The sequence below is a fragment of the Cajanus cajan genome, chromosome 8 (assembly GCF_000230855.2).
Source record: "Cajanus cajan strain Asha chromosome 8, NIPB_CcT2T_4, whole genome shotgun sequence".
Taxonomy (NCBI): domain Eukaryota; kingdom Viridiplantae; phylum Streptophyta; class Magnoliopsida; order Fabales; family Fabaceae; genus Cajanus; species Cajanus cajan.
In genome coordinates this window covers 55,310,157-55,325,342 of record NC_138524.1, presented here as the reverse complement: position 1 = coordinate 55,325,342, position 15,186 = coordinate 55,310,157, and the positions used below count along the sequence as shown (strand labels likewise).

Here is a 15,186-nt window from a genome sequence, read left to right as displayed (position 1 = left end):
TAAAAAAATATATATAGAAATAATTATTTGAGAATAAAATATACTTTTTTAAGTTTTGGAATTTTTTTTAATTTTTATTTTTACTAGTATTTTACACATCCATATGCATGTTTATTATATAATTAAAATTTATAATTAAGTATGTATATAAATAAATATTAGATTAGAATTTATAAATTATATTTAAAATTAGTATTCATAAATATCTTTTAAAATATAAATTATATTTTAATTTTATGATAAATAATTTTATTGTAACAAATTTTATATTTATTTTTCATAATTTATTTTAAAATATTATTATTTAATCATAAATACTTATAATAAATAAAAATTAAATTAGATAAGTAATAAAAAAAATTATAAATTTTCTCATCGAAAAAAAGTTCATAAAAATACTTTCATGCAAAATAGAGATTCATATATAATATATAAGGTTGATCTATGAACAAATTTTTTATTTGTTTTAGTTTCAGAACATTTATCAATTTTCAGTTTTAGGTACTTTTCCCTAAATGTAAAAATTAATAAAAGTTCATAAATTAAAATTATATTTAATCATAGTTTTTACAATAAAAATTCAAATAAAAAAAATTTACATCCTCGAATTAGTTCATAAAGTTATAACACTAGTATTTTAGTATGTGCATCCCACTCAAAGTGTGTTTGAATGAGAGATTTTAATGTAACAATTCAATTATTTAAAGAAGGTTTCTACATTGTTATGTTTTTCCCTAGTAGGAAGGCAGGCTCAAGGTATTCCTCTATAAGGACTTTGTTGTTGCTACGGGTGGCTAAAGCTTTGGGTGCCATTTGTAAGTAAAAGGTTTGTGTTTGGAAGAAGAAAAGAAGTTTCTATTTAAGAGAGAATGAATGTGAAAGCAAGAATGGTTCTAAGAGTGAAACAATTAAGTTTTCGTTAGAGAGTTGGTTTCGGTCTTTGGTCGAGGTTACTAGGGTGAAAAGACTGGAGAGAGATAAATAATCATGGCGTGACTCGCCTATGTCTATCTCACTTCTCTACGTGTTCTTTTTCAAAAATTGAAGACACAATATTTGCTGAGCATTTATGAGCATTAAATGAAAATATCATACCTTTTCAAAGAGAGATGATACATTAGTGTTTGTAAAAATATTGTGCAACAGATTGATGAGATGTATACATAGGCATAAGATGAAGTATGACAAATAAGGCAAATAGATGAATAAGATGATGCAATATTAATTTGAAATAATTTTTAAATTTAAATGCTCTCTAATAAATCTAAAGTTTTCCTCTTCTAAAGCTTAGGTAAAGATATTAGCCTATTAGTGATTAGTATCAGTAAATTTTATATCAAAAATACCTTTTTGGACATAATCATGAAAGAAGTGATATATTATCTCTATATATTTTGCATTGGAATGTTGTGTGGGATTTTTGGAAAGGTTTATGGCACTAGTGTTATCACAGAAAATAGGTATTTGATTTTCAAAACTTGAATAAACTTCTAGTTGATACTTCACCTATAGTAACTATGAGTAACACCCAGTCGATACAATGTATCTTACCTCTATAGTAGAGAAAGTTATAGAATTATGTTTCTTGCTTGCCTAGGATATGAGACAAGATCCCAAAAAATGACATTCTCCACTTGTGTTTTTTCTCTCAATCTTATCTCTAGCATAGTCTACATCACAAAATTCTACTAACCTAAAATTGTTGTTTTTCTCATAAAATAGACTAAGGTTAGTAGAACTTGCAAGATATTTGAATATACGTTTTACAACTTTAGGATGAGACTATCTGGCATCAGATTGAAAGCGAGCACAAAGACATACACTAAACATGATGTTAGGTCTACTAACAATTAGGTAGAGAAGAGATCCAATTATACATCTGTAGATCGTCTAATCTATTTGTTTATTTGATTCATCTTTTGATAGACTTACAAACAAATGCATAGAAGTGGGTATTGGTTTGCAATCATTCATTTTAAACTTCGAGAGAAGTTCCTTTGTATATTTTTGTTGATGAATGAAGATACCTTCATCTGTTTGTTTACTCTGAAGTCCTATAGAGAACTTAAGTTCACCCATCATGCTCATTTTGAATTCATTCTACATTAGCTTGGAAAAATCCTTACATAGAGATTCATTAGTAGTCCCAAGAATAATATCATCAACAAAAATTTGCACTACAATGAAATTTGTTTCAAACTCTTTTATAAAGAGAGTTGTGTCAATTTTACCTACCATAAAACCATTGTTCAAAATAAATTTATCGAGTCTTTCATACCAAGTTCTAAAAACTTGTTTGAGACCATAAAGAGGCCTTTTTTTTTCAATTTGAAAACATTTTCTTTATAATCTGGATTTTCAAAACCAAGAGGTTGTTTAACATAAACATTTTCTTCAATTATTCCATTAAGTAAAACGCTCTTTACATCCATTTGAAATAATTTAATATTTGTGAACTACAAAAGCTAACATATTTATGATAGCCTCAAATCTCAAAATAAGTGCAAAGATTTCAGTGAAATCTATACCTTCCTACTCATTGTAGCCTTATGCTAACAATCTAACTTTATTTCTAACTACTTTTCCTTACTCATCTAACTTGTTTCTAAAGACCTGTCTTGTTCCAATGATGCTTTGATGACCTAGCTTTAGAATTAGAGTCTAAACATCATTTCTTTCAAACCGATGGAGTTTTTTTTTCATAGCTAGAATCTAATTGTTGTTGCGAAGAGCTTCATCTATGTTTTTTGGTTCAATGTCTAACACCAAAGCATTGGAAGCATTGTCTCTGAGAGCAAACCTTATTTTGACACCTTTAGTCCTATCTCCAAGAATCTGATCTTGAGGATGATAGTTGACAAACTTCCAATCTTTGTGAGATCTAGTAGGTTCATTTGATTGATTCGTCTACCCTTCGGGTAGGGTTATCGTCTAACTGCTTGCATCTAGTTCCTTCATCTTCTCTAAATCAATCTACAAATTTACAAATTCTTCTTCTAGATCTGATAGTTTCCTATCAGTTGTTAAGCATCATTTAAACTCCATATGAATAGATTATTCTACCATAGAGGTTTTAAAGTTAAAAACTCTATATGCCTTTGAGGTATCTAAGTATTCAAGGAAGATGTCTTTATCTACTTCAGAGTCAAACTTTTTAAATTGATCCTTAGTGTTTAAAACATAACACTCACATCCAAAGAGATGAAAGTATGATATGCTGGGTCTTCTTCCCCTCCACAATTTATAAAGAGTCTTGTTTAACAAGGGGCTTATTAATATCTTTTTTTTGAATATAACAAGTTGTGTTTTACCTTTACCCATAAGTGTTTTGGCAAAGAATTTTTGTAAAGAAGAATTCTAGTCATTTCTTGTAAAGTTTGATTTTTTTTTAACTACACCATTTTGTTGTGATGCTCTCAAGGGATAGAAGTTGTGAAAGGTATTATTCTTTTCCCAAAATGTTTCACTATGATGATAATTCTAGTGTCATTCAGATTGCTAAGAATTCAGTCTTCTATGAATGTACGAAGCATATTGAGGTAGATTGTCATATTATTAGGGAAGCATTGGACAATCAAGTAATATCTCTTCCACATGTCACATCATAACTTCAACTTGTAGATATCTCAAGCAACGTTGTACCACGACCTCGCCATCAGTATCACATCAACATATTGATGTTTCTTAACAAGCCACATCAATTTGAGAGAATGTCAATAGAGGATTATGTCAATCTTTCATTAATCCAATTTTTATTTTATGATGTATACAATTTGTGCATTCAATATATATAATTAGATTGCCTAATTATAGGAATTAGAGTAATTATGTCATTAGTGTCCTTTGTGACCATAAGTATTTATGTAATATCTAAACACAAGATTATGTTTAATAAGGTAGCAAAGAAGGCTAGTAGGAGTACGACCATTTTTCTAATTTTGCATGTGGATGACATACTACATATTAGAAACAACAATCCAACACTTCAACATATGGAAGCATGGTTAGAAAACTGTTAGGTCGTGGTTTTAAAAGTGCTTTCCAACAACACATAATCATAATATGAACCCACAAAATTGGGCGATATTTGAAAATAATGTAAGGATTATTAGCCAACATTAAAATCTCATATCTTAACACTTCAATTGTTGTCACCACCATGACCATCATTGCCACCACATTGTCACTACCACCACTAATGGTGGTGGCAATGATGACAATGGTGGTGGTGGTGGCAATGATGACAATGGTGGTGGTGGTGACAATAATGGTGACAGTGATGATGATGGTGGTAGTGGTGGCGATGATAATTGTAATGATAATGATGAAATATATAATGATAGAGACAATTATGATAGTTGCGGTACATATAACTTTATTTGTAATCTTTTAATCTAAGCTATTTATTTTAATTTAAGAATTGAGATTAAGTATTATTATTCTTGCATAAAAATTACATTCTCGTAGTATATATATAATTCCTCTCTCTTTGTGTGCATGTGTGTGCGTGTGTGCGTGTATGCGCGTGCATGCGTGTGTGCGTACTTGCGTGCATGTGTGCGTGTGTGTGAGGAGGGTTTAAATGATATCAATGTAACTTTTATCAACTATTATACCGATCAGTAACTTTTAATTAAATATAAATTTTTTAAAACTTACTGCTAGATTTAAAGTTCCTTACTCTTAGATTATATATACAAAATTTTATATTAATATAAGATGATTTAATACCTCATTCTTATTGAACAAAATTGATGTTATATATTCATTTTAAAATATGCTAAAATATAAACATTTTTATTACATTCAAATTGTTGTTCATTTCTAACAAAATTTGATATAAACATAAAAGGTAATATGAAATTACAATTCAACAAATGAATTGACAAAATTCACATTTAATATAAAAATATTAAATAGTGTAATAATTGATAAAAGTTATACTTATATTATTTAAAATTATATATATATATATATATATATATATATATATATATATTTTGTTGTAACAAATTAATGTCAACAATTCATTCTTATATATTAAATATAGATATCACTATAGTGCAATAACCTTTTCAGAGGTTTCCTTTAAAGATAGAATTTCTTTTTCTTTTGTTTTTTAATGGAAGGATTTAAATTTTTTTTAAAAATTTTCTTATTTATTTTGATTATTATTTATCATATATTTTAAAATTAAATTTAATAATCTTACAACAATTTATCAATAATTAAAATAATTTTGCATCACAATATAAATAATTTTTCATAAATATAAAATATAATTTATATTTCAAAAATATATTATATAAATTTAAATTAATATAATCTATACATTAATATATATATATATATATATATAACTTATTATAAATTTAATTTATATATAATAAATATTTAGCATGTGCATCGTATTTATTAAAATACTAATTTCATAATTTACACTTATATCAACCAACCTTCAAAAGGTTCATGTAGTTTTGAGTAAACAATTTGAAGTCATATACAATTGCCTTAAATTTAATAATGTTTTATCATTAATGTTTTAACATTATATTTCTTAGAGCAACTCTGATGGGAGTTGCTTGTCCCATGAAATAACTCAAGCTCTGGTTTCTTGTTATTGGACGACTCTGACGTGGCAACATGAGTTGGTAGAAGAAGAGAGAGAGTTGTTTCCTCAAGCAACTGTTCCTTACCAGATTTCAAGCAAATCTTGTTAAACATATTTAGGAACGTTTTGAAAATAATAATAATGAAAATTAATTTCGTATAATATTTATGTATTTACTATTGCTTTATTTTATTTTTAATATCTACTTATTGTGCATTTTTTCTCGTAATTTATTTTCTTTCATTGTAGTGCAATTATCCTTTTTAATAAAAATTTAAATTTGATTCATAAATAATTAGAAAAAAAATTCTAAAAGTTGAATTTCTTAAAGTTTCTTACCATTGAAGTAAATTTGTTTTTGAATTACTTAATACTGACATGGTACATTGAGAACCACTTTTTTCATTTTTCAATCATGAAACAACTCAAATGAGTCGCTTCCATTGAAGATTGCCTTACAAAACTTATATATACCCAAAATGTGTTTAATCTTTCAAAGAATTAATGAATTAACAAAAAGTATAATGAATTTTAATTAAACAGCTTCCACAAAAGTAAGAGTCAATGTTCATGTTCTGAAAGGAAACTTCCAATGGACAAGACACTTCATATTCATTTGACAAATAAAAATTTAGCTATTAAAAACATCAGCTTTAGTTTATTTTATTCAAGCCTTCATTTTTTTTTTTGGTTATTCTTTCCATTAACTCTTGTAACTTTATATTTGTTAAAACTCTACAATCCTTTCAAATCTTATAAACTTTTAAAATATAAATCCATTAAAATTTAAAATAAAAAATCTTGATTATAAAAAATCTTAAAATGAATTTCATAAATTATTATTCATATGTAGTCTTTTAAAATCCATTGCAAATTAGTCATTTAAAACCTCAATCTCAATCTATTACACTTCATAAGTAAAATATTTCTCCATTATTTTTTTAGTAAAAGAAGGCCACCTATTAACCTAAAAACAATTTATCCGTACGTTTTTTTATTATTTTTATAAAATTGTATAAAGGAATGCCGAATGAATCTAAATTAATCAAATGTGATTAATCAGTATGAGAAAGTTTAAAACCTTTAATATCAGGGAACTTTGTTCATAGTGGATTATGACAGTAGAAATAGATGAAATATTTATACGTAAATATAATTGAAGAAATTATCTGCCACACCACATAGGCAAAAAATTGTGCATAACATAATTCAAGTTAGCAAACCCAAAATTGTGAAAGCTTAAATCATGTTGTGTGGAAGTTTGAACGGATACAAATACAACACAGTAATCTCAATTTTGTGACCCAGAATTCGGTGTTGGAAAAGGGGCTTGGACTTTTAGCCTCCAACAATTTCAACCAGTTAACTGTCTCATCCGTTTACTTTCATGCTTTGTTTATATCTTCTGAGGCAAAACATTCTTAACATCACAACTACCCATAAAGGACTTGCAACATTTTCTTAATCAGCAGATGCAATGGAAAACATGACTAACAGGATTACTGCACAACTAACAACTTCAGGATATTAAATGTACTCTACAATACATCAACAACCCTATACCAGGGAGTGAGAGAGCAGATGGATCGCAAGTAACTGCACAGAGACTAAAGACTTAACCAAATTCAATTCAGTAATTCTCTACCCTGATCTGAAATAAAATACAATGCTAAAACTGTGCAATCACATGAAAGCAAAAAGTAATTTACCCATGCCCATTCAAAGCCACATTCTACCTGACATATACAAAAAAAAAAAATTAGGAAAGGACTATAGGATTGACATGTTACGCAGAGAAGGCAAGAATGGTCACTAACCTTTTATACAAAGCTTTTACATCCTCCCGTAACAGTGGACTTTCAAGAAATTGATCACCACACTCATTCACCTCAACAGCCTCAACTTCAAAAGCTCGATCGCCACAATACTCGTTCCATTCAAACCACATTTTTGATATTAATTCCTTCTTGAAACAAGTAGTGTGATCTTCCTCTTCAGGAGAACCAGCAGCTACCAATCGATACACGAAGACTTTCTTCTTCTGGCCCGGTCTGAATGCACGACCAATAGCTTGGCGAGTTACTGAAGGATTGAGATGAACGTCCAAAATAATTATGCGGGATGCCCCAACCAATGATATGCCCTCTCCACATGCCTTGATTGAGCCAAAGAAGACTTTGGCGTCAGGAGAATTGTTAAATTTTTCCATTGACCATTCTCGTTGCTCAGAGCTTGATTCTCCTGAGATTACAAAAATTTCTCTTCCAAGACTCCAACCTTTCCATTTCATAGTCAACCTTTCTAAATATTTCAAAGGTAACAGATATTGACTGAAAACCAGAAGCTTCTCCCCTGCTGATTCACACATGTTTAGCATGTTGTAATAGAATTTTGACTTCACACCATCTCTCATATCTAGTTTCTCTATCAAATCATCCATTATATTATCAGATATAGAATTTTCACCACATTTTTCTGCTAGTGGTTTCAGTTTAGGATGCAGATAGACAGCACTGCCTACAGAACTTATCTTGAACTTTCTAGATAGCCTTTTTAATTTATCAACGTCAGGCTTCTGTCTAGGGTTAAGAGTGAGCACCACAGTAAAATCAACAAGACCAGGAAGCTCATCAAGAAAATCTCCTTTATAATAGTGAAGTACCTTGCTCGTCATCTCACGCAAATCTTGTATAACAGCTATTTTCCTTTTAAAATCCTTATCCTTTTGCAAAGTGTTTTCAACTAAATCATAGAAGCTTCTCACACCTGGTATATGAACTCTACTATGAATGCGCCTGACAATAGGCCTAGATGTTTCCATCTTCAAAAATTTAGGCCGAACAAGATTTAAAATGTTAAACACCTCCCTGACATGATTTTGATAAAGGGTTCCTGACAGTACAACTTTTCTAGGCGTTTGAACTTTTGCAAGGGACTGTACCATATCTGTGTTTTCATTCCTTGGATTGTGTCCCTCATCTAAAATAAGAATTGAAGGAACCTTGAGTAAAATCTCTTGGCAAGATAATGATAAACTGTTGGACCCATTATCACAGACAATAGAGGAGAACTGTTTGTATCCTAAGAAAAGGATACTTTTATGCTCCATCCATTGCTTCAACACTTCTAGTTGTTGACTTCTACTATCTGCCTTCACTGTGTAAAGGTCATAAAGAGGTATGTCCTCCACTTGCCATGTCTGAAACTCCTTCTTCCATGTTGACAATATTCCCTTAGGAAGCACCACTAAGGGTCTTGCATTAGGATACTTTCCTAGAAAACTTTGCATGAAACTGATTATCATGAATGTTTTTCCAGATCCTGGAGCATGGGCCAAGATGCAGCCCCCAGGATGGTCACCCGCAAGATTTCTAACAAGAAAATTGAATCCTTCAACTTGATGGGGTTTCATCTGTTTCATGTGTCTAGGATGCGCTGATAATTCAGTTAATACAAGGCCATCTTCAACAACATTAATTCCAAATATATCTCCTTTTTCTTTGTTATTCCATGAATCAGACGCATAAGTTCTTGTGCTCCGTTTAACCTTCAACAGAAATAATATATTAATATAAAAAAATCAATTTTGAACACTTCCTGTTCCAGCAATTAGTAATCTACTAATTTTAAATCTTAGTCCGGAACATATATCATGAGAATTATGAACTATGCGTTCTTTTCATAAAGCAATTAAGCCCATGTGATATGAATGTCTACGTGCTATTGTATTATTTTAGTTTATTCAAGACGTTTGTGCGTCCCTTTAAGAAATTATGAATTAAACAAAATAAACATTTTCCAGAAATAGGTATGGAAACCGGTAAATTATCACAAGACTTTTATTAAAACAATTAGTATAGAAAAATTTAACTATTCACTTGTCATATAGTTATGCTCTGTTCAAACATTCAACCAGTGCATGTAATTTCAAGCCCCATACTTGAAAACATAATTTCACACATTCAATAAGTTTTACAATCATGGTTTAAACCAAAAAGCATAAATACAGAAACAGGAGGCTAACCTTGTACTGAAACTCAAATATGGTTTCAATTCCTCGGTCAATGACCCCACAAACGCGACAAACATAACCAAGATCGTCTTTCAAAACAAAAGAGTGATCACAATCATCATCTTCTTTCTCTTCTTCATCTGACGGAAGATTCTCAGAAATATCCTAGTGGGGATACAGTTAAACTAAATCAATGCAAAAGGACCTCTAAAACTGCTATTTGCAGGTAGAATTCAAAATAAGAAACAATGTACATAAAAACTAAATTACTATGACATGTTTACAAGTAATTTCCTAAGCAGAAAAGAAAGCGCATGTGATATTTACATTTGATGGGAGCCTTACATGTTATATGCATACAACAGGTATAGAATAGAAATATCAACCGAGAGAGTATAATAATGGCAGCCAATAAGGATAGTTGTATGCCATGATGCACAAGGTTTCAACACAAAATTACATTCAATATGCATTTTGTGAACTACAATACTATAATATGCAATACACATAAATAGCTGATACTATGCTTGGCTGATAGAAATGGGAAGACCATTTTCAGTGTTCATCTATAAAAATTTTAACAGTTGTCTACATAAATCAATGAATTATCTAGTTAACAAGTAACAACCCCACTCATAAAAGGAACTGTTATAATTCTATCTATCAATTTATTTTTCCCACACTGTTTTGCTATAGTTTTCCCCCTTTTCTTCATAAGAAAAATGTGATGTCTTGGAAGTCCTCAACCTAAAAAGTAGATATCAAGGAAGCAATACAAATTAAATGACATGAAAAAAAAATCATCCAAATGAACAGGAGATAAAACATCTTGGCAGAGACAATTATTATTATTGAAAAATAAAAACAAATTAAAGTATGATACTTTGGAAGTTTCTATTGCCATTGACATCTCCTTCCAAATATCTTCTAGACCATCATCTTCAGTTTCAACCTGATCTTCATCCTCCTGTACACCAATATAAGCACCTTTATCGCTCCTAGCATTACCTCTACCAGTCATAACTTTACCAATCATACTTGTCCCAATTTTTAGATCTTTGCTTTCTCCCGGGTAAGGAATGAGAGTGTCATACCCCTAAAATGCATTGTTACACATAAAATAGTAAAAATGTCAGTGGGAACAACTTGCATTAAAATGAAGAAAAGAACAAAGACCCAACATCTTCTCATAAAAGTTGCTACAAATTTAAATCCAAATACACAAAAGCTTACAAAGGAAGCTACCTAAATGCAAATTTAGTAATTTAAATTAAAAAAAAAATACACAATATGTTCTGAAAAATAAATGGTAAATCTCCTACATCAAAACCCATTACTTATCTTTCAACATTAATGTGTGCATAGTAGGAGTATAGGAAAACAAAAATAGATAGAAATAGCACATCATTTAGATAAAACATAAATCCAGATACATCCATTATTTTAATTTTTCATTTTCAACCTTATCACTTGTTCAATTACCAAGCACACAGTAAATGACCAAAAGTATCAGAAATTTCATATTGCATCAGAACATTCGAGTTTAGCAAGACATCCAATGATTACAGAACTAAGACTAGGTGGCAAAAAGGTCACATTCCTGTGAAGCTTAGTCAAGGTATTACAATGAAGTTCTTATTTTTAAGAGGGCTATGCAGAGTTAAGAAAGTAGGGGATTGAAATGAGAACTTTTCACATAAATGCTTCATGCTTCAAAATTTTACTAGTCTTCAATACATTCATCTTTAATGTTGTAACTCATCTGAGCCTTTGTACAAAAAAGGAATACTGATATGTTGAAAGAAAACAAGCTAACTTTGAGAATTTGATACAATGGTAATCACCTTGCTATAATTATAAATACAATTGAGAAAATGGGTAAAAATATAAACAGTTAAATGGAAAAAACTACAGCAACAGCCAAGAGAAATGCAACATAATATGCCAAAAAGTAAATATGGCACATGTTAGGAGTCCCACATTGAGTAGAATAAGAAGCTCAATATGTTACTTAAGCATATGAGGAGAACCGAACCCAAAAAACTAGTCCATTAGGTTGGAGAGTCTCAAGACTTAAGAACCACATTGAGCTTCTTATTCTACTCAATGTGGGACTCCTAACAACACAACAACATAATATGTGGTGATAACATAATATGCAAAAAAGTAAAACATATTGCATGAGTTATATAAAGATGATGGGTATATAAAATAAAATAAAAAAATTATCTTTTAGAACAATATAAACCACATCTCCAAAACAAAAGAACATGTTATAGCTATAGCTTCTCCATCTCCAGAAGAATCTGATTTTGTAAATATTCAAAAGGCAAAGCAATATATTTTTGAAAGGAACAGAATTCAAGAAAACTAATTCAAGAAAGACAATGATAATTTTACATGAATCTTTGCCACGACGTTGCAATGAAATGCTACAAGTCTGTCAAATCATCCCTAAAGGGAGCATGTTACTAATACATTCCAGTTCCAGATAAAAGCTCATGCATATTAGTATCCATTATTTCAATGCTCATATATTCAAAGGGCAAAGCGATACATTTTTGAAATGAACAGAATTCAAGAAAACTAATTCAAGAAAGATTCAATGATAATTTAACAAGAATCTTTGCCACGATGTTACTAGGAAATGCTATAAGTCTGTCAAATCATCCCTAAATGGAGCATGTTACTAATACATTCCAGATAAAAGCTCATGCATATTACTATCCATCATTTCAATGCTCATATATTTAAATAATTACAAAAAACATTGAAAAACTGGAAAACTTACAATCATCTTCAATGCAGGAGATGGAGCAACTAGTCTCGGCATTGGCAAAACAACTTCATGATATGGAACAACAGATTTTTGATCTCTATCCTCTTCCTCATCTGAATCAATAATCACAACAGGATTTGGCGCTGCAGGAACATCCTTCTTAGTGTGCTCCCCCTCCAAATATATGACATTTTGATTTGTCAAACCAGTAACTTGTTGATTTTCCAACTTAGGAGTTTCTTCATCGTTGTTTGTTACCACTTTCAATAATTGATTAACAAGTACAGGATATTTTGCAAAATAAGGGCCCAGTATTTGCATTTTTCGGGCCGTAAGGGCCTCTATGTCCTTTGTGACACTCCCAAATTTTCCACTCTCTAAACGATCCAGAACATATGAAATTGCATATGGATTGCTGTATTCAACAACATTTGAATTCTTATCATGTGCTGGGAATGGCAGGCTATCACCTGAAAACTTCAGTCTTTTGTGTCTGTCAGGGCTAGGGGAAAATCCTGGTTTCGGAAAATGAAACTATACTCAGTGAAACAATAGATATTCATTCCTTCAAGTTTTATATATTATTAATGAATATTGGGCAAAGCTACATGATCCACTGAGTGCATGCATCGTGAGAATAACACAAATACAATAGCCAAACCAAATATTCTCAAGGTTTATATTATTTCAACTGGATTCAAGTCTGATACTACACAGAAAAACGCAGTTTCAACTCCAGCCAGCAACTAATCAAACTGAATAAATGTGAAATAAAATGTTTGAAGTCACCATTTTATATGTTAGCAGGAACAGTGTTGTTAAACAGCCACTATAACAGCACAATAACACTATTGCGTTGCAGAATTCTTTGGATCTGCAATCAAGACTCTGTCTCTATTGCAGCCTCTATGGTGTCATGTTTGTTGCAAGGCTTATATACTTCAACTGGATTCAAGTGTGACACTACACAGACCAACGCAGTTTCAACTCCAGCCAGCAACTAATCAAACCAAATAAATTCAAAAGGTGACATAAAATGTTTGAAGTCACCATTTTATATGTTAGCAGGAAGAGTGTTGTTAAATAGCCCCTAATGCTATTGCTTGGATCTGCAATCAAGACTCTTTCCACTATTGCGGCCACTATGCTGGCATGTTTGTAGCATGTAACCTACATCTTCTAGTCATCTCTAACAAGTCTCCAACTAATTGAACTTTTGAGTTGATATTATGTCAATTTTTATGCATTTTTTTTATTTGCATACAACCTACATTTTCATACATGAATAATTGATATATGTCATATATTTTAACTGTTACGCGACTTCCACTATTTGCCTGAGACGCTATCAGCGATATGATATAGCATATTATTTATTGACTTTCCACCATTTCCCGCTATCCACAATGATAACACTAAGCAGGAAAGATTGTTTCCCAAGCTGAATGGTGTCTACCCAACCAATCAGAATATGCTGAGTACATTCACTTCTCAACTACCACCGGATTCTCAACCCATCCTCTCCCATCCTATTTGAACCACATAAGGTGATTATGGCAAGTATGTCCATTTCTCTACCAACACCAATACCCATCATTTCACAAAGACTGACTCAAAAATCATTTTGCCTATGCAAGCATACATCACTACTTCCAAGTCAATCGATGAACAGCCATGACTGACTGACAGAGAACCTCTAGCATCACCAGGCAGTAACAAAAAGGGTTGAAACACATTACCAAAAAAAGGGGATACATATGCAGACCCTACAAAGTTACATTACATAATCTAGGCAATTGCAGAGCACAAGTGGTCTCACAGAACATCATAAACTACACATAAAGTAACACACAAAAAATAAAATAAAATCAGACACTGGCAATTCACATCAAATCCTAAAATTAAAGAAAACAAAAAAAAAAATTGACTATTACGAATCAAACTGGTCAAAGGGACATAACTTTGGCTCACAACATGCAAATGATCCACCAAGAAAAGGGAAAAGATAAAAAGGAAAAATGGTGCCGAAAATGAAAATATTGTACCTGGTGATCAACGTCTATGTCAAAATTAAAATTAAAAAAATGAAGGAAAAAAAAAAAGAGAAAGAAATGATGAATATACCGTTTGGAAGGGAGCGTTTAGCAGCTAACACATCAACAGAGGACTCCATCGATAACTGTCAACGAAATGATAAAAAAAATAAAAATAAAAATTATAGGTATTGAAGAAAGTTAAAGAAAAATATATAAAAAAAAACTCTTCTATTTCTTTTTTTTTTCCTTTGAATAAAGATTTTAGAAAAGAAGAGAATGGGGATTACCTATGTGAGTGACGAAGAATGAAGAAAGAAAATGACTTTGAGAATTCAGAGTGAAAGCATGGAAGAATTTGATGATTCCATTTCAGAGAGTGAGTGTGAGAGTGACTCAGGTTTTAACAAACTGTAATGATTCCGTGTATCGCAGCTATATAGCGTTCATGCAGTGGTGGGTGCAGAAATCACGAGTTTTGATTTGCTGTGACAAATTGGAGTGGGTGTCATAGGCTCAGCCACGGAGATGTAAGCGAGTACCTTTAGCGACGAATTTCAGCCGTTGATCAAGATTTTACAAATTTATTTTTCTTAACAAAAGATTCTACAAAATTTAACCATTAGATATACGTGGATCATGATGAAATTTTTTAAGACAACCTTAGACCGAATGTAGAGGATACGAGCTAAAAAAAAATAATGTTATATTCTCTTTCGACTACCTTTCTTCCTTCCTAATAGTTGAGTTT

General features: G+C 30.9%; 1 protein-coding gene across 1 annotated transcript; it reads right to left on the bottom strand.

Moving 5' to 3' along the window:
• Positions 1-6,837: 6,837 nt before the first annotated feature.
• On the bottom strand, positions 6,838-14,853 carry LOC109798389 (protein CHROMATIN REMODELING 35). Its single transcript, XM_020358639.3, has 7 exons — positions 14,726-14,853; positions 14,527-14,581; positions 12,415-12,917; positions 10,507-10,719; positions 9,636-9,788; positions 7,429-9,158; positions 6,838-7,347 (listed from the first exon to the last, which is right to left on the bottom strand). The coding sequence occupies exons 2-7, from the start codon at positions 14,573-14,575 to the stop codon at positions 7,344-7,346; spliced, it is 2,652 nt and encodes an 883-aa protein (XP_020214228.2). The 5' UTR covers positions 14,576-14,581; positions 14,726-14,853; the 3' UTR covers positions 6,838-7,343.
• Positions 14,854-15,186: the final 333 nt, after the last annotated feature.

Excerpts from the sequence above, each read along its gene's own strand:
- LOC109798389 (XM_020358639.3), bottom strand. The coding sequence starts at position 14,575 with ATGGAGTCCTCTGTTGATGTGTTAGCTGCTAAACGCTCCCTTCCAAAC. Across the intron at positions 12,918-14,526 it reads TAAACGCTCCCTTCCAAACG|GATTTTCCCCTAGCCCTGAC; the intron begins GTATATTCATCA and ends TTCCGAAACCAG. Across the intron at positions 9,159-9,635 it reads TATTTGAGTTTCAGTACAAG|GTTAAACGGAGCACAAGAAC; the intron begins GTTAGCCTCCTG and ends TTTCTGTTGAAG.